This window comes from Mixophyes fleayi, chromosome 5 (assembly GCF_038048845.1).
Source record: "Mixophyes fleayi isolate aMixFle1 chromosome 5, aMixFle1.hap1, whole genome shotgun sequence".
Classification (NCBI taxonomy): Eukaryota; Metazoa; Chordata; class Amphibia; order Anura; family Limnodynastidae; genus Mixophyes; species Mixophyes fleayi.
Window position 1 is genome coordinate 168398423 of NC_134406.1, and position 21899 is coordinate 168420321.

At 36.5% G+C, this 21899-nt stretch overlaps 1 protein-coding gene across 1 annotated transcript in view; it reads right to left on the minus strand.

The window, feature by feature from the left end:
- Positions 1–21899, minus strand: part of DUSP22 (dual specificity phosphatase 22) — a 54661-nt gene that overhangs the window by 24518 nt on the left and 8244 nt on the right. The window contains exons 2-3 of the mRNA XM_075212990.1: positions 16982–17015; positions 10801–10883 (exon numbers count right to left, since the gene is read on the minus strand). Of these exons, the coding sequence (XP_075069091.1) occupies positions 10801–10883; positions 16982–17015 (117 nt within the window). The remainder of the gene's footprint in view (positions 1–10800; positions 10884–16981; positions 17016–21899) is intronic.

Below are 21899 nucleotides of genomic sequence, written 5' to 3' on the forward strand. Positions count from 1 at the left end.
AGGATGCTTACATGCAATCTCTGATACCCTTAACATATAGTATTGAGATATGTATACTGACCTTAACTATACAATAATAATGCTACAAAGTATTGCATGCATTTTACTGTTAAATTATAATTCACTCTGGAAATTGTGTAAATTGGTTCACAAGATAAAACTTCTGCCAAACTTTACCTACATTTTATCAACAGTTTTGATGAGAAAGACCAGTGATGAAGCTAAGGGCAGTTGGGTCTTTGTGCAAACTCAGGGCCACTCAGGACATCGGGAAGCACAAGCACAACCTGTTTAGAAGATGTTGGAAACTTTCTGGTGTCCACGGTCACTTAAATAGGGGAAGCAGCCACCAGACCCATGGAGCCCTAACGTAGCCGCTAAATTTATTGCTATTACTTTGTGAATAGCCCACTGACCACCAGATGAACAATCCTGCTTTCCTTGTTCATTTTCCTTTCTATATAATAATACGAATGCAGTGATCCACACAAATCTCAAGCAGAATATGAATGTCTTTCATTTGGGAGGATTCATGGTATAGTAAGTGTCTATAAAACATTACGCTCCATAAAATTTACTTTAATCCCTGAAAACTAAGTGACTTTTCAAGAATAAGGTTTGATGATCTTAGAACTGCTACATTCTACAGCTACTTTATATCAAGACATCTAAACATTTATAAATAGGAAACTACTTTAAAACTAAGGCAGCTGTGTCATATGAAACTCGAAAGTTAAATGTCGAGAGAAGAAAAAGTATCCTATGTGAAACATGCTGAGCTATAACGAGAGCTTTTGTTTCACATGAAAGACAGGTGTTGCGGCACAAGAATCTGTTCGGCAGCTGTCAGGTTATCAGTGGTAGAATTGCCTGCACAAGAGAAGCAACAGGGACATACACAATTGTAAACACTGTGCGAGATAAAAACAGCCAAATTGCAAAATGACCATTACTTTAAAGAGAAATCAAGTGCTATATAGAAAAACAGAAATGTATGGCAATCTATATTATGTTATAAAAGTCAACATGCATTTATTTCTCCAATACAAATCCATAGTGATCAGATCATTTGATGGCCACATATTTGCATTACAAGCCATTACAGTCCGTTATAGATTTTTTTTTTTTTTTAACGAAACCCACATAATTTACATATCCAATAAATATTTACATAGTGAGTCACAATTTTAGAACTTTATGTGCTTAGAAATTCTGATAACTGACTGTTAACGCTTTCTATCAAAAATAAATTATTTGTATAACACCCGTTATTAACAGACGTCTCATGACATGTCCTGGCTGATGAAGCTTGAAGTGTATTATCGTTCTACAATAATTGCGCACGTCACAAATTCGTACTTAAAAACTGTATATTTTAACTACAGCTAGGGCTATATAATACTATAGTTTGCCTATTACTCAGTAAGGTTTTCAAAATGGTTTTTAAAAATTAAATAAAGCTGATGCTCTTTAATAAGTACACTTGTTTTTCATTGGCTTTGCCTAGATTTAATTGTAAGTGTGTGTGTGTGTGTGTGTGTGTGTGTGTGTGTGTGTGTAAAAAGTGCAATTTACAGGGGCATATTCAATTGTCGGCGGAAACGCTGAAAATCTTGTGGCGCGCGGACTAAACGGTAATAGTATGCGTAAAAAACGTTATTACGGTATTTTTCTCGCTGGATTTCAGTTCGCAGCTCCCTGAGCCGCAAGCTGAAATCCAGCTTACTATTACCGTAATAACGGTAGTAGTTTTTACGCGGCGGGATATTCTAACAATTCAATAAGCCCCATAGTGTATGAAACAAACCATGAGATCTATATGGTTTGTTCAAACTGACACAAAGTAACAATGTCATAATTCATTTAAATAAAATGAACAAAAAACAATGATAAAAGGTGCTTACCACAACAATGATTGCACAGAGAGATAAAACAGGTTTATACATTTACAATGCTAGCAAATCAATGTGTACAATTATTATTTTCATTATTTAGCTGTTCGTATTGTGGCATGCACTGCAAAGGAAAGCTAGGATCATGGATGCATATAAGGTCCCAGACAATGCTAGGAGCTTATATGAAATATACCTTGTGTAAATTTCGCAATGTGTAAATTTCGCAATGATGCCTTTTTTTTTTCAGCTATTCATATCAAAACATCAGCCAAACCACATCATCAGATTAGCTGACATATGACCGGGTCAGAAGAACATACCACAATCAAACAATCATATTTCATCACATCAAGATGTCCTGCACCAAACAGAGATCTAAACCTGTCCAATACCAACATAAATCACTAATTTCCATCAACATTAAGCAATTATAGTGTTATTTTAAGCAGATGAGATAACCTAGGCTTGATACGTCAAATCACTTCATTGGTAACAAAACAAAGAGGAAGAACAGAGTACATGAAAGCACCATTACGTCACAGATGTTACAATCTGACAGCTAGGACATTCTCAGAGTGTCAATGAAGTCAAAGTCTAGAGAACTAAATGTTCATGTGTTCCAAGTCCATTAACATGCAGGTGGTAACTTAGTGTCTAGAAATATATAAGGGCTATCAAAAGCTTACACACTTTATTAATGTCTAAATGGTTTTATTTTTAGCAATACATATTGTTGCACAAGTAAAGCTTTGTCTTCATTATGATAATTTCTTTCACTGGCTTGTTTTATTTAAAGTGTAATGCTCAGAAATGGTAAACATTATTAGTGTTAGTCATATTTTGCTCGGTTATTTTAATATTTTAAATTAATTGCAATGTACATTGTTCTATTGATTTAAAAAACAAACAAAAAAAAATAAAAATAAAAAATAAAATGAATTCAGGAGGAAAAACCCCCGTAATATTGTGTATAGCAAATTTATAACTACATAAGTCATAAACTATGCATTCGTTTATGGTGGTTGGTCATTGAGAACTATGTTAATCCCAATTCTTAACTCAAAGCAATTTGCAGCATAGCTGAAAACACCTGATGGTAGCACATGAAAGCAGTCTATTTCACTGCCTCCATTTGTGCTCACCATCTTCATGCTTTGGAGAAAACTGTGATTTTGTTTTAGACATTTAACTCTCGCTTTGTTTCAAGTCTTGACAATTGGGAAATCCTATAACTTGTTCTAGTTTTTCAAGCTCTCACTGTATCGGTTAAACTGATTTTTGGTTTCAGGAGACAACAACTTCATCTAGTTTTGGTGGTTAGGAATTGGATTTATCAAGCACTCTTTTTATTTATAACAATTTACATGTTTATAGGACTTGTATAGTTTAATGCTAAGAACCAATATAATGGATTGTTTACACCTTTAAGTCAATCAGATTAAAAAAGGTCAATGTAGATATTATCTTTTACAACCATGTTGCACCAGTGATTTCAAAGGTGGTAGGTGTACCTACTATATGTGTGCTGCGGGTAAGGAGCCCTGTGCTGGAATATGTGTATATGTAGGCCTACTTTTCAATAGTTCTGTCTTTACATTATAGGGCCTACTTAGACTTGGGAGGCAACAGAGGTTCCTCTGGTGATTAATGGGCAATCCAAGCATGGAAATTACTCTCGTACTTGTTAGTCGTTAAGAATGCTGAAAAACTATGTAAACCCTATGAACCCAGTCAATCCTAGTAAAAACAGACATATAAATATTAAGCAGTGTAGAATAATTTGATTGACAGGTATTTTACCATAATCTACATGTATCCTTCTATCTGGCTGATTATGGAAGACAGGCTTAAACTAGCCATAAACACAGGCATTTACAAATAAATTAACTGTAAAGATAGGGACCTTTTGAAAATAAAAGAACACACAATTTTTGGTATAAAACAGTACCGTCCATTGTACAGCAGGATGAATGGCCTCTTCCGTGTTTCTTATTTTAACAGTCACAATGGCAATAGTTAATTTTAGTATACAGGGCTAGAGTGAGCAGCACTGAAAAAAAAATGATGACGAGGGTCTTTCACTATGACTCCCTTCTCTGTTGCGATTATTACATCTTGATAATAATAAGTACATAAAATAAGATTCGAAGACAACGTATAGTTATTAGTAATGTACAGAGGTGGAACTAGCAAGTTGTGGGCCCCGGTGCAACAATTTGCTTTAGGCCCCACCACATGGAAAAACAGAAAATATGTATTATCCTTTTGTTTTATTTTGTTCAAACTTCAAGTATAAGAAATATAAATATAGCACATGAAAACTATAAACACCCGCCCTTCCCCATAAGAAAATTTTCTTTAATTCCAATAATGGATTGTGCACCTGGCCCCCATCTGTATCACACTGTGCCCCCCTCTCCGTGTCTCACACTGTGCCCCCCCTCTTCGTGTCTCACACTGTGCCCCCCTCTCCGCGTCTCACACTGCGGCCCCCCTCTCCGCGTCTCACACTGCGGCCCCCCTCTCCGCGTCTCACACTGCGGCCCCCCTCTCCGCGTCTCACACTGCGGCCCCCCTCTCCGCGTCTCACACTCTGCCCCCCTCTCCATATCTCCCCTCTCCCAGTGCAGCTTTTAACACTTATGGGCAATGGCAAGCGTTATAAGTGTTCGGCAAAGCACACCCAAAATCTATTTTTTATAATTCAGCCTGATTATAGATTTACATTGATAGGCCCCACACAACATGATGTTTTATTTCAGAATGAAGCTCTTAGATTTTGATACTGCTATGGATTAAAGTATTAAAATACTGTAAGATTAAACTGGTCTGTTGTCCTCATTATTATTCTCAATACCTTGTACTATTCTGTAATAAATAATGTATGCAAGCCTGTCTATAAAATGAGGAGGTGGTGGCTATAATTTTATTTTATAATAGTGTCATAAAAATGAACAATATGCATAATACATATTTAAAGATACTGTAATCACATTCCTTTTGCATAGCAGTAGTATCATTACTTTGCAAAGACTTGTTGCAAAACTAAATATTGTACTGTCCAATTGGAAAAATTTAATTCTATACATAGAAGTTGTTTTGTTTTTCTAAAATCAGAAAGCGAGATCTACCGATTTCCAACTAAAACATAAAATAAATAATTTTAAGCAAATGTCATTTACCAGTAATGCATGTTTTCACAAATGATTTCCAGGAACGTTTGCTATAATATATTTTGCTGTAGAGTTAACACGAAAGTTTAATCTGTTTTGCTATATGCAAATATTTATGTGTTTGCCACCTGGCCAGTCCTTTCAGGTTTGTCAACCTTTATTTGACTTTTACCATCAGCAGATGACTGAAATAGCCACTTTTCAAGGACATTTTAATTTCGGTGTACATATGTTGGCAGTATCAAAACTGTCAGTGGTTGTTTGAGGCAACACTGAAAGTCTGGAGGATGTCCATCATGCCACTGCGAAAGCTCAGCATCTGTTTGTGCTGCAAACCTCAGCGAACATGACTCATGAATATCTTGTAAGCATAAGCCATGTTTGACATATGTATTACAGTGTAATAAAAGCATAGAACATAAGCTTTTAACAAGCAGTCTATGAACCGGAGGCAAGATGCAGAAGTGGCAATTGTGGTTCAAAGTGGACACCATGCAAACATTGTACTTTGCCCAAGCATACAGGCAGGACAGAAAATAAAGAAATACAGTACCTGCAATTGACCACTTCTTATAGCTCACATAGATGACAAACTAGGCTACCTTATTGCATAAGATTGTGCACTTAAAATCTTAGCGATTATGCAATGAAGCAGTTTTGGGCACCACTACAATCAAATGTCAATGATTGCAGGGAAGATTGTGCACAGCATGCCCTCACTGAAAGGCATTCTGTGGCATTACGGATTCTGAAAATGGTAGTACTGGTTCTATGCAAAATCCCACCTAGTGCATCAGTCAATAAATGAGTTTAATATGATATTTTAGGCATAGTTATCCTCTGAGTTCTGATGCAGAGCTAACATGGGGCACAAGTATCAACAGCATAACAAGATCCAAGTTTGACATGAATAAATTACGGTAGTTGCCTGTAAAGGATTTAGCTCACTAGGTGATGGAACCGGGAATATGTATAGATGAGCCCAACATTACTGGAATGTCAGAGCCCACATCATGATGGGGGCGTGGCCACACCATGATGGTGGGCGTGGCCACATCCTGGGCCGTGCCTAGAGATTTTCTAGCATTTACAGCATGCACCTACAGTATTCTCCTCTCCTGGCTGCCAGCACTGGAAGGGTTTTCAATCTGGGAGAGGTGGAAGTCCCTGATGGATGGCCCCTAGTAAAAATATATAAGGGAGGCTGCCTAACTAGCAGACATTGTACAAAGATGTGCAAACCATTCGTCCTTCCGGTATTATTTATCCTTCACTTACATATCCCTTTAAGGACATGGTACAAATAGCATGTAAGCTGTAACCAAAACCAGCCAAATATTGGCTCTGTTCAGTCTAGTGCTGGTTAGACACCTATGCAATCTTACTTCAGATGCAATTTCTGCAATGATTTCACCAACAATTGTATGTTCCAATGAGCATGCTGAGTTATGCGTACAGGTCTACGCAATTTACCTTCATATCTGTGATCTTCATCTCTCATAACCAACTTCTGAAATGATTGTGACTCTATACACACTCTACAGATATCTGCCTACACTGCTGGTCAGGTGTGTGACCACACTTCCACATTTGTCGACATCGTTCCATCGTTGATCGTGATGTTTAGGATGTTTATAAAATCAAATCAGATGCAGAGTGTTTTGGTACGATAAAACATGATCATGGAAGTGTACACACTCTTGCAATATCTAAATCGTGTGATCTGCACGATAATTGCATAGGTGTACCCAAAATAATACATGGAAAAATCTGGCTGACTAATTGATTGATTAATATATGTTATTGCTGTTTATATATGTGATTTGTCTGTACACCATTACATGCATGGAACATTTGTAATTCAAATACATTTTATGCATACAAATAGACATTTTAAGAATTCTCTAGCCAGTCATACATGTAATCGAAACTCTTTACTGTAATTGTTTTCAGTAGATTTATACACTGCATCCCTCAGCCAAGTACTGTTTCCTAACCATAGCTATCCACCCTTGAGTTCCAGGGCATGACCTCTCTTGTACTAGCATGTCTCCATCTCAGATATAGTGCATCCTGTACCTCTTCTTAAAATCCCTTTAAAGATTCAACAAGGTTTAACAGTTCACGGCTGTCCAACTCTCATGCCTGTCTAAATTCCATCCAACTCTCATGTCATGTCTAAATTCCATCTTTTCAAAAGTAGAAATGCTAACTCTCTCCTGTGAAGTTTTGTTCTCAAGAACTTAGATCATTGCAGTAGTAAATGTTTCAAACTAATTAAAAAAAAAAAAAAAAAAGTTTCTAACTTAAATTGTCAATTACTATAAACAGTACAATAGTAAGTAAACGAATATAAAATCTTCTAGATTAAGTTAAAAATATTCAAATTCATTCATTTTTCTATGCACACAGATCCATAAATTAGCAAAATATGGAACAGGGAGACACTTTGAAACTGGAAAATTGTACAAAGCAAATAAGGCAACAGGCAGCATATTGAAAAATATAACCAGTGTAAAACACAATACACCAGTCTGTCATCGTGTGGGAACTTGTGTTACTTTCCTAAAAAAATATGTCTATTTTTTCACTTGAACCTGGTTGACTGCAAGATCACATTAAAAGGTGAAGAATGTTCTTGATTTCAGACTTTATATCATAAAACAGTTGAATAAGGGTATGTAGATTTTATATCCACTGTACACACTCACACATACTTAAACCTAGTAATATATAGAGGGCATAATAGCAGTATTACTAGGATTATTAATGTTTGAAAGACTATATTGGAAAAAAATTTGCTTTCCTATTACGTTGTTGCAGCATATTATTACTGTTTGTGATAGTCTCAGTAACAAATACCCTGATGCGTTTTTTGGTTCACTGATTACACAGAGAAATATTTTCCCTACTTCGTAACAGCACTAAATTTGCATTGTTGGAAGCCAGCCAAGAAGCACATAATGGTATAACAGAGCTCAGGCATTAGGGAGATCAAAATGCAGATGATATTCCATAAGACATGCACTGCATAACTGATCAATAGAGATGGAGCACTGAGTAATACAGACACTGTGAATAAACACTTTACTTGGTCAATTACAAAATCTGCTGTTATGCTGCTCCTGTAGAGCAGGAAAAGACTTTGGTGTTACAATATTAGAAAAAAATGTGCACAAGACAGACAACTGGGAAACATCATATTTAATAGTTAGTTGAGAATTTCTTATATATTTATATTATAATACAATAATAAAAGGAGGACATTTATAAATATCTTTACATATTTTTTCTTCACAGTAATAAACGAACAGGCAAAATTTTCTATATTTATAATATGCGCTACTTGCTGTTCCTTAAATATCAATCCATGGTCATGCTAAAAAGCTCCGCCTCTTTCTCAGAGTACCCAGATTTATAGTTACAGCGCCAGAATTGCAATTTACTTAATTCACAAAATACACTAATAAACACTTAATTCACTTGCATGACATACTACAGATATCCATATTCCACCTCCTAGTGCTGGGCTAACATCAATCATAAATCATAAAAGTGTACAAGTCTATAAAACTCAAAGACATGTTAACTTTGTGAAATTGGTTCTAACTGTTATAATATGATGTAAGAAAAATAAATAAATAAAAACTGGGCAGCATGCTCTTCCCAAATCCGCAACCAGCCAGAGTCCTAGACTGCCTGGTTTCAGGGAGACCACAAGTGCGAGTCCTCCTGCTATAAGCAACAAAAGGTTGGTCAGGGCAGGTCTACTGCCCTGGTGGCGGTTCTTAATCAGCAGTGCGAAGCGTTATACTAAGAGGAAATCATTTTTATGGTGTGCTCAGTTAGTACCATTTCCACACTGCAGATACGAATATCATTTACCAGCACTTACCTATGCGAGATGGGATTTTCATATAAAAACAAAGAAATGCCAAAATGCGAGTGAAGACATCAGGGTGGTTATTTCTATAAAAGGATGCCACTTAGTGGATGTGAAAAGGCAACAGCAAAACAGTCATTGAGAATGGAGTCTATGTTTAAATTTTAAGATGATTGTTATAAATATGTATGTTAAAGTATGTTGCAATAAATGCATGGTTTCCTGATAGAAGAATCTTAACATATTTTTCAAGGGGGTGCAGGAACATCTTTTAAGAATCAAAGGGGTGCTGGCCACGAAATAGGTTAAAAACCAGTTGCCTATGGGAAACACCCTGCTCCCAGAGGTTACCATACCTGTGCTGAAAGGCGATGTCACTCATCCCAAACCCCCCTGGGCTGGGAGGGGGGGGGGGGGGGGGGGGGGGAGTTGTTCAGTAAATTAACAAAATTGGGATTGGTATTGACCTTGCTGGTCCATTGAAAACAATGGAATTTAGCAGCAGGGCTCCATGAGGAACAGTTATTTTCTAACCGTTTTCTTATATTATTTCAAATTTTTTCATTTAATTAAATGAATTCTAAATTTAATAATATTTTTCTACTTAGGAACCAAATGTTCCGCAATAGCCACTGGTAGTTATGGATATACTCTTGCATGTCGATCTATAAGCACCAGCAGTGGCTGTCAGGACTTGCATGGACATGTGGCACTAAGATTACTTGATGGTCCCTACAGTTTATTTTTACTGTTACCCTGGCACCCACTACCCCAGGGATGTCAGAAAGAGCCCTAGTGCTAATCAGCATTCCTCTAGAAAGGGGCCTGTTCGATTGACTTCTAGATGTGTCAGCCTCATGCCAGACTGGTTGGGTCTGAAACACACTCTGGTATGCTGAACCTTAAGACTTTGGTCTGGTTGAGGAATATGGGGATGGGCGATGTTTTTTTCCCAATTTATTTATTTAATTATTTAAGAAGTCCATTAATTTCATTGGGATTTCTGCATGTAGTTCATGAAAGAATGGGAAATCCATCTGCTTTTCAGGTAATCTCGACCATTGAAACCAGTAAGATTACAACTTACTATATTTCTCTTTACTAGAATCTCCTTGCTCTATACATTGCACGAGAAACTGAAGATGTCTGTGATTTTAAGATGTCTGACGATTTGGAGGAAGTAAAGATTTACATGGCAATTTATCTTTACTAGATGTGACGAATTGCATACCGCTGTGTTGATCACTAACAAACAGTGATTTACAAGGCGACTTCTGCAAATCACAATTTACTAGATTCCTCCCATGTGCCCCATCTGTCCAACTGATCCCATCAGGCAATGTATACTTTTGCACCCAGACAAAGGTGGGCATCTTGGCTTGCAAATCCATGCAGAAGGTGTGACCTTGCACAACAGCATTTGCAATGTGCTTTTGCACTTTCTAAACGGAGCCATGTTCTTTTTAGTCATTATATTTGAAATGTATATGGCCACTAGCAGTTGGTTCAATACAAAGAACACAAAGAAATCTAATGAATGATGTCCACATAATGCCCCAATGTCTCTTGCATTAAAGCACTAAACAGTTGCAAAACAGTAAATTCATATATATACATTAAACCATGAAAACGCTGCAATATCATAAATCGATTTTCAAAGCATAATTAATAATAACTTTTAAAATTAGAATTACGTATTACAACAAAGGCTGCTTGCAGACTAGCAAGTACATATTTTCAAGAGACGCCCTTGCCTGTAAATTCAATGTTACAGACAAGGACATGTGGAAGGATGTAATAAATTATACTTACAAAGCAAGGGGGGAAAGGGAAAGGCAGTTCTGCTTACCTCTAACATAGGCCTGGCACTGTCATGTATAGACAAAATGTGAGTAATGTTATTCTTGTGTAGCTGTTCAATATCCCGAGCATCTGCAGGGGAATAGTAAAATCACAATTGGGCAAAGAAAGACAAAACAAAACATAAAACTCTACATCAATATACTTTTGCATCTTCAATCATTGCTCTAGGCCCCAAGCTAACAAAATGACCTAGTTAGCAATACTAGCGCTTAGCTGAATCAGGATTATCTTAAACTTTATAATTCATTAAATAGCAAATTAACCTGCAGGTGATGGAATCACTCTGCTGCAGTAACAGAAATCCTGGGATCATATCAAACTAGTATAATTTATCAACAGTAAATCTTAGCATTAATTAATAACAACAATAGTTAATACCTTAGTAATCCTACTTCAACAGAAATGTCTTCGGTACACTGTATATATCCATAAAGGTAATTGATTTGGTAGCAAAGTTTAGATGCATAGTTTTGCGGATCAAACTTTTATAGGGAATATCTAAATTAAAAAATCTGGAATGCTGGGAGATAAATTTATACAAAATTCCTCTAATGGGACAAAATCTAGTAGTAAACATTTGTATTCTTTATATAGGCGCCACTGCCATAATCCATAGCACGGTCAAATGGGAAATACGGTGAAGCTACAATAATAGCCCTACTGTAACATATGTTGAGAGTCCTGGTCACTGACACTAAAGAATAAAAAAAATAATCACAAATGTGAATATTATGACCGTTGGAACATATAGCTGGATGCATAGAGGTAGCACACGAGTTGCCCCTTAACAAATAGTCTAATACAGGACACACAACGGAAAAGTCATTAATGAGACATGTATCCAATAGACATGTCAATGTCATAAAAAAACCATACATACAAAATCTGGACAGTTGGCAAAAGCTGCAATTTAAAATATAAATAGTAACTGAATGAGCATTAAAATAAAGTTAGTACCTAAAAAGGATATTTATTATGGAGTTAGTTAACAGAAACAACTGGATGTAATGGCACGCAGGAACAACAATTTGGACACTCTGATGCTAATGGTCCTTGCTGCAAGACATAATAACGTTTAGCATCATCTGGATGTTAAAGAGTTTCTGTTATGCAGAGTAAGCTTATCCCTTGGACGTAACACCATGACCTACTCTGAACCTTTCTAATTTTGGACTACTATTTACATCCAGTGCTGCACAGGATTTAAATGCTATTTTCTTCATTAATACCCATCACCTACATACATTAGATGCAGCCATTGTGTATCCCTAGGAAGATCATTGAGACTTGTTTTTTTCTGGATAAACACATGCAAGTCTCAGAGAAGAACCAGTAAGATAAATATAGAACTCAATACAGACACGTGATCTCCCATTCATATTTACTACTTTATTGCCCTTGCTATTATGTTTCATGCCCGCTTGTGTGCATGAAGATAAGAAGATGGCTTAGCAAGGCTTACATTGAAAAAAAAAGACTTTACAGGGGAAACAAAGACAATAATCTACAGAGCTTTTCCAGGGTGCAAACAGGCTGCATTTCTACACCTGTCTAGAAGAAGACATTGAAAACATTTTTACTGTAAGACCATGTGCGGCTCGAGCCTCAAAACACTGTGTACGAGGAGAAGTGAACAAGGCAAAGCAATCTAATTCAAACTGTCATACCAGACACTTGAATGATAGTGTTGGGTATATTGGGGAGGGGGAGGGTGGCTAGAGCACATTCCACTTTTCTCCATTTCATCTCCAACATCATTCTATGGGGGGAATTCAATTGACCACAGGTTTGGGGGTTTTTTCGGCAGGGTTAAAAAAAAAAATAATACCTGCGTGGGGTTTGACCCGCTGGCTCGACAGTTTTTAGCTACGTAAAAAATTGTGCAATTCAATTCTAAGGTAAGCCAGCCCCTGCGCGTTAATCATTGGTGCTTGCAAATTTTTTGGGGAGTGAAGGGGAGGGTTTAACGCGGTCATCTATAATAAAAAAAAATGGATTGGCATACATTTGTATTGCATTACACAACCTTTCTATTTTATAATATCTACATACAGTACTTTTTTTTTTTTACTATATTTTTTATTTTACTTTTTTTTACTATATTTTTTATTTTACTTTTTTTTACTATACAATCATCCATACCATGACTAAACACATTAGTACATACATCTTAGTACATATAACATACATAAATATATTAGTGTGTATTATTTTTATGACTTTTTTTTTTTACATGCTTTTTGTAAAAGAAAAATCTTTTTTTTTTTACATTATTACATGATTTCAAATAGTTTTCTTATGTTTTTAGTTTTTTTCCCAGCCATGAGAGGTGCAAGATAAAACAGGAGATTTGACAGTTTACTTTGCCACGTTAAAAAACAATTGAATAGCTTTAAACGCTTCTCCCTCCCTATACTTTCAATGGATCTTCAACTTGTCCGCGATAGGCCCATTTGTGGAAAAAACAAGGAGAGTTAAAAAATTAAATTGCATATCGGGTAAAGTTAACCTGCTCTAAAATGAGTGAAAACCTTGTTAAAATGACTTAACCCGGTGTAAAAAAAAAAAAAAAAAAAAAAATCTGCGGTCAATTCATCATCATCATCATCATTTATTTATATAGCGCCACTAATTCCGCAGCGCTGTACAGAGAACTCATTCACATCAGTCCCTGCCCCATTGGGGCTTACAGTCTAAATTCCCTACTATAGACACACACTCAGACAGACAGAGAGGGAGAGACAAGGGTCAATTTTTTTTTTATTTTTTTTTTTTTTATTTTTTTTTTTTATTGCAGCCAATTAACCTACCAGTATGTTTTTGGAGTGTGGGAGGAAACCGGAGCACCCGGAGGAAACCCACGCAAACACAGGGAGAACATACAAACTCCAATTGAATTCCCCCCTATGACTTTGTGCAATACAATAAAATTACCTACTAGTAACTTTTAGTAACTTTGAGTTTAGCAATTTCAGTGTTAATCTGCTCTAAATGTATAGGGCTTTTATAGAAAAAAAATAATAGCTGCATTAGACACCTGCTCCATTTATCATGCAGCAGCTCACAGTATTTACTTCTCTACAGTTACAGTGTGTCTAGATCAATGTATTACCATCTACAAAGGGGTTACCAGGAAATGCTTAACTCAGAGCAATTAAGGCAATAGTGATCTATTTCTAGTGGCTCTGAATCAAACGCAGTTTGTATGTGCTGTAATAGCATGTGTATAAGTACTATTAGCCCGGTAACTTCAGTGCTCAGTGTCGGGTCTCTTATCCATTACAGAGATTAACAACATAGCTTCTGTGCGTTTATAGCACACTGAGCAGTCTGATAAGCAAATAAGTCAAATACTTCTATGACCAGCAATACAGCCAGGAACTTTAGAGAGCTCCTAATGGGACACTACTACTGCCAGTAACAGTATATTTGTGAAGATGAATCTTCCAGTGACATGGAGATGCTTTTTTCAGACATGAGTTGATAGGTGGAATTAGCACCCATTGAATTTATGCCTAAATGTAACTAATCTACAGTTAACTGCCAAATGGAGCACAAGCCAGTTAGGTGTTAGTTTGTTCTCATCTGCAGAACAGGAAATATATAATATATATATATATATATATATGTTTATACAATGTTTGTTACCTGTGACAAACATAGTATGAACACAGTTTAATAAAGTGGTAGGCAACATAATGTTATGCGCCCCGTTTGGAGTTGGACGCGAGTCCATTAGTAGTGCGGAAATATATGCATGAACCAAACCGGATTCATATTCAGCGTAACTCAGACTAGCGTAGACTTGCGACACTTTATGCCTTTATGGGGTGGAATGTGGGTGGACAAGAGTAAGTTGAGCACAGTAAGTAGCACCCCTATCCCCAGTGAAACATGGGCACATCTACAGATATGGTTCTTCTGCAACTTCCGCTGTTATTAATAACAATGTCAAGACACTATCCTATCTTGTGTGTTTGGGACTTCATTAGATGGTCTACAAATTGGGTAATGCACCTTTCACATTTAAAACATTTATCTAGGCTATCCTTGTATTTGTATGTCGGACATAGACTGGTGTTTTTTCAGCAACTCAAAACACATACAGTATTTACAGCACAATTTGATTAGATACGTTCGTAATGCAAGATTGGTCAAACTCTAAACCAGTTCCTACACTTGAAAACAAACTGTGACTGTGAAGTTCTCCCTGAAACTATACACAATATGATTTATGCACACATCATCATAGGTCTCCAAGACAATTAATGACTTGAATCAAAGGCCTGATAACAAGTCCGTTTTAATACACTATGGTGTAACTGCAATATTTATTAATGTATCTGTTTTTATGAGATTCAGCTGTGTACAATCTATAATTGTCCTTTAGTAGGACATTAAATATATTTTTTAATTGGATTGGTTCCCTCCTATTATAATATTACAATATTGTACTTTTTAATTTATCTATCACCACCTTGATAACCTGTTTTGCGCCGCTACTTTTTTCTTTGATCTTTAGTAACATCCTACTGCAGTGCATGCCGAAACTGACTCAGTGCACAATCAGTCGTGCTTTAGCAAGGCAAGGGATCAGACAAAAGATCTGATTGGCTAGTAAAGTTTCATGGTGTTCTGTAGTTCTCCAAGATAGTGTTAAGAAGAAATATCTAGAAATACTTTGTCACACATTCAACAATGTATTGGTGATGAACAGGCAGAGAAAACTTATGCCCCGATCACACAGCCCCCTTGCCTCATAGGCCAGTGTGCACTGTATACCCTGCACCCATGGCAGATATGACACTGTCTGCAGGATAGGTGCGCTAATGCAACTAGTAGGTGCAAGATCAACAAAAACTAAATTTCTTTTTTTTTTGGGGATAAGATATGTAAATAAGATGGTGGGGTGGAGATTGTGCATATATGAAGTTGATCCTGATCCATTCTTATGCAAAGCTGTGCAAAACCAGCAACACATTAGATATATCTAAAGGTAGCAGAGAGCAATGCTTTTCATGACATGTTGTAGTCTCTTCACCGTGTATGTTCAGTACACCGCATGTAAGGCACAGTAAACAAACATGTGCACATAGACCAATGTATTTTACAAAGTCAATCAAAATGTTTGTCAGTTAAAAGGCTCATTATCCAGCTTGGCGTGACATGAATGAGGGTGAAAGTAGCTGGAAATTTAGAGAATAGGTGAATGAGAACAGTGGGACAAATGGGACCATAGGTCCCGCTTGCTCCATGGAACACCGCCTGCAATATTCTAACACAACAAGTAAGTGATGGCCGTGCACGCAAGGCCGTGTAAGTCACTTTCTCGGTCACTCTTAATGGGGTCAGGTAACCCAAGTAGCAGGTTCATCCTTGAGTGGTAGAGCGTATTCCTCACAGAGATAGGGGTATATGACACTGTCTATACCGCTGTCCTTTTGCAATTAATGTGTATGATGGTGGTAGGCATGGTATACTGGCATAAAACACTCTGCATTGGCATGGGGCTCTACTGCATTGATATTTCATTCCTTTGTTTTCAGCAGGGAATGGTGGTCCTTGTGCATGACCAAAGAGAGAATAGTCTAAATGTATTGGCTCCAATAGTGATATTTCTGATTAGTGATACTTGGCCACACCAAAGCCGTCAGGGTACATAAGACTACAGACTAATAGCAAAGATCTGCTTTGGGAGCAGGGGAACATCACAGTGCTGAAGCTGAATAATAAAATATGAAGCAATACAAATTTACACTGCATGCTTAGGTGTGAACAGCACTGCTTGACTAACAGAAGACATAATTGGGGAAGTTGATTTAGTAAATAATAAACTGAACCTATCATTAAAAAATGAAAGGCCATACTATCTAAATCAGTGTAATATGCATACATTCTATTATTATTTATGTAGCGCCAATCATATCTCTAACTATATATGAATGCCATGTTACACACATCTATGTCAGGCACTGTACACGGTTCGCTGTACACATGCTCGATTATGGAGATTATTGCAATAAATCTTGTAATGATATCTGGGAACCGTGTGATAATTTCTTTATCAAACTCTGAGCAATGAGACAGACTCCTGGTGGCTGGACATGTATGTAACGAATGCTGCGTAAAATGTTTAAAACAGAATAAAAGCTTTACAAATAACCTACCTTTAAAATTTCCGATGAACAACCCAGGGAGAATCTGCAGGAAATAAAAAACAATTAATATCATATTTTGCCAAAGAGAAACTTTCAACAAACTGGTAAACTACATGGCTGCATAAAATAACTGTGTGTAGATACTATTTTAACATTGTATGTGTCTTACTATAGAAAAACTCAAAATGAATCTGAGAAGGGTGAAGTTAGAGGTTTCCTGCTATTGCTCTTTTACAGTACAAAAAGGCGTTCAGTGCTTTTACCTGTGGTAGAAAGCAGTGTATGAGCAAGTAATCTTTCACTAGCATTTGGAAATAAGAAAACGTAGCTATAAACACTCTGAGATCCTAAAAAAGGCAATCTGTCCGTCAGGAGAAAATGCAAACAGATCAAACTGGTCTTGAAATACAAAATATTCAACACTTAATTCATGGTGAAGTGATTTCTAAAGTCAGATAATTAAACACAGGGAGGTATTTTGTTCAACATAAAATATGAGAGTAAAGCTATTCTGTAAATAAATAATGAACTCAAAATGTGCTTTAATCAATAGGTTAGTATAGAGGAACTTACTGCCAAGTGCTTTAGAAACTAAAACCAGCCATACATTCGCCCATCCTACTGCTCGGACTGGGCAACAGAATTTAGGTGACCACATTGGATGAGATCCAACGATTTGACTACCAGGCAGAGCAGCTAGATTACTTCTAGACCACATTGGGGGTGTTTTGCACAGAAGACGACCAGACACAAGCAATTTCACAACATGCCAATAATAATCTCATGGGTTTTTGATTGGATTATTAGCAGGCATCATGGTTATTTTACCAAACAAACTGCAATATTGGGCCAAATTGCCGATAAACTCTGTGATATCTCCTGTTTGGCCAACTGAATGGATCTTAGGGGGTATATTTACTAAACTGCGGGTTTAAAAAAGTGGGGATGTTGCCTATAGCAACCAGTCAGATTCTAGCTGTCAATTTGTAGAATGCACTAAATAAATAAAAGCTAGAATCTGATTGGTTGCTATAGGCAACATCTCCACCTTTTTCAAACCCGCAGTTTAGTAAACCTATCCCTTAGTGTCTTTAATTGCTTCTTCTTTATCTGAGAAAAAGAATAGTGTGTATATTGCCTTTACAATAGAACTAAATTCATTTGGAATTTGGGTTTTATTTTGTTGTTTTGTACTTTTATTGTTCAGATCATGTAGCGTATGTGTTTGTCATTATAGCAGAACAAAGGTGGAGCAAGTTTCATGAACAAGCAAACTCTGCCAGAAAAAAAAATGAAATGTTTCCTTCTATCTGCGCTGATGTAACAAGTTAGAAGGCTGGACACACTTCCTCTAGCCATAGCAACATTTTAATATCCTCGTAACCTGGTCAACATACAGGGAGGAACGCTTTTGAACGTGCCTGAGTGCATATATGATCAAGTGCGAAATGAAAGCTATTTTCAGAACCCGATCATGTATTGAATACACAGGGCACCAATGGGACAAGACAGAAGGGATTAAAAGTGGAGAAGGATTTCAGCAGATTTAATTTCTTTCGCAGCAATACTTTAGGTCCAGCAACAAACAACTGGCTTCTGTCTGCTCATATTTAATGTTTTACACAAAATACATCTGGATTTATTATTGCTGGAAGAAAACTGCTTCTGATCCAGCTATCTTTGTTCACAATGTTGTAATTTTGTATTCACTTGTGTTGACAATACGCACTTCAATTCCTCCATGGATTCTTAAATGGGATTATACTACTTTCATTAAAATCTATATGAAAATCTATATGAAAACTTTTTAGACCTGAAGGATGTTGCCTATCTCAGAAGATGATTATAGTCCAGACATATAAGTTGAAGGTGATTTGCATACAATGTCCTGCTGCATTACATATGGAAAACAATGTGGATCTGTTACATAAAATGATATTATTCATCTAACCATCAAGGAGGCAGGCTGGTCATTACTTTAGTTTAAGGACTTTATACAGATTTAATAACAATTGAGTTGCCTTGTTAACATTAGGTCACTCCCCAGTGTCTCCTTTTTCTTACTTAACAAAAAAATGTCCTCAATTTAATCACAAAAATTCGAAAATAATTAATGTTCTCCATGATATAGATGTGAAGAGCTAAGTGTACTAGAATATTAAGGTAAGCTTCTTTGTAAGCAAAACAACATGTACAAAACCATCTGTAGAAATCAGTCCATAAAAGTTAACTATACTATCAAACATATCATATATCATATCATAACATAGATATATAATAACAGGTTAATGATCAGTAGTAGGAATACTACACAGTGACCTACGAGGAGCCAAACCCATGCATGGTTTAAGATTCTACAACGCCAGAGACCAAGGGGTAAAATTATTAAGCTGCGAGTTTTTGGCAGGTTTGAAAAGTGGTGATGTTGCCTATAGCAACCAGTCAGATTCTAGCGACCATATATTTAGCATATTCTACAAAATGATAGCTAGAATCTGCATTTTTCAAACCAGCCGGAAACTCGCAGCTTAATAAATTATCCCCAAGTCTTTTTTGACCTTAAAATGCAAGATCGCGAGATAGAACTTTGTAGTGTGTGCATTTAGCTTACAAGAGAATTTACTGCACAGTGAGTGATAAGTACACTTGTCATGGGCTAGAATACAAATATGTTCTAAATACATATGTATGCACTAGATATTTTACAAATAAATGTTATATAATTACAATGGGAAGACCTCAACTACCTAATATAAGAAGCATATTAAACAAAAAACAAGCAAAAATGAAAAAAGCTGTTAGGTGCACATTATTTTGATATACTGTGGTCACTTCCTCATCTAACTGTATTTTTAGGTCACTATTGTAGAAAGTGACTTCATAATTTCTGTACATTATCATCAGTAAAATAAAAACAAATGTTAATGAGCACCAGACTGACCATGTCATGTGAACCAGCAACTGGATCTAAAACGGTTGTCTAATGAACAGCTAATCGCTTTTCTAGCTGAACAGTGACATAATTGTGGGCACAGTATAGTGCTTATCATCATCATCACCATTTATTTATATAGCGCCACTAACTCTGCAGCGCTGTACAGAGAACTTACTCACATCAGTCACTGCCCCATTGAAGCTTACAGTCTAAATTCCCTATCATACACACACACACAGACAGAGCCACACACAGACTATGGTCAATTTTGTTAGCAGTCAATTAACCTACCAGTATGTTTTTGGAGTGTGGAAGGAAACCGGAGCACCCGGAGGAAACCCACGCAAACACGGGGAGAACATACAAACTGCTCACAGAAAAGGCCATGGTCCGGAATTGAACTCATGACCCCAGTGCTGTAAGGCAGAAGTGCTAACCACTTGGCCTAGTGCTTACAGCAAGCACAATTTTTTCTGAAGTTCTTACGTCATAGTCTTGCCAACATGTGCCTCTTTCATCAGTAAACATTAAAATGAATATAAATGCTTTTACTTTTCATGGCAGACACCATTTGCACAGTTAACAGACTTTCGTGTCCTTGTCACACACAATATGGCACATCTTAGTAATGGATCTGCATGCAGTTTCAACTCTGTTAGTAGAGATAGTGTACAGATGCCAAGTGCTTTGAGGAGAAAAAATAATTATAGAAAAAGAATGTTTCTTTCAGAACATTTCCTGTTGCCCATCTGAACTAGGCTTGCAAGAAGGTAACATTATTTTTTAAATAAACAAAGTGTGTAAACAAAGTATTGTTTTGACAACCATGAATACCTTTAAAAATGTGAATTATCCGACACCAAAGGCATTTTAATCCACATGCTGCTGCACGGTACTAAAGTAAGCTGATCCACTGTAGGAATTTCAAATTTAACCCAATGTCACTTCACACAAAGGAGAAAGCGGAGTACTATAGCTGGCAGCTTGCTTCTATTTTAAAGTGATTACCAAAATCTAAAAATAGGCCCAGTGAATGTCCAATACTACACTTAGTTCATACAGCAAAACTGAAAACTAAATATACACAACTCTAACACTACCCCGCAAAAACACATAAATTAGCACCTAAATTGCAAAACTATTTTTTACTGAAAACAACATTTTGGAAAAAAGAAAATTAGATGGGAGGGACCCTCAGAGTAAATATAAAGATGTATATTAATACTGCAACACATTTCCAGTGACAAATAAACTATATGCATTCAACAGTTAGAGCTGATGTAATACATGGAAATAGTATAAAATAAAATGTTTTAAAATAAACACAATTAAGTTGAACATCTCATCAGTAATTTCTCCAATATAAGCTCCAAAACAAATGAAGTCTGCAGACACTCCCTGCTGTATAAACCTCCATGGACAAATACATTACCTCTGCACAAAGGAAATGTGTGTTCAAACAAAAACTGACAGCTGATATTATTTGCCATCCTAGCAATTCATATCAGATGTGACAGCATAAGAGACGCATGCATACTTGGGCAAATTACATACAGATACTAATATATATATATATATATATATATATATATATATATATATATATATATATATATATCCACAACAATTGATATACTCTGGCGATATCTACCACATCGGTCAGTATTATATATAAAAGTTCACAACACTATATAGTATCAGATATAATAATCGATAGTCCACAATCACTTCACTCATGTGTGAGTGGCAGCCACGTATAAGCCTGTATCCAGATGGTCAATCCAGAAGAAAATAGTCACTAGAACAAAGCACAGGCAGGGCGCCTCATAGTGTAATACCAGGACAACAAAGGACAAAATGTGTATATATATATATATATATATATGCGTACAGTCAGGTAAAGATGTATGATCTAGACTCGAGTGGATCCTCTTTGAGAGCTGTAACACTGGATCTCAACTCGGGAACAATCCAGGAATGTGGAAAAAGGCA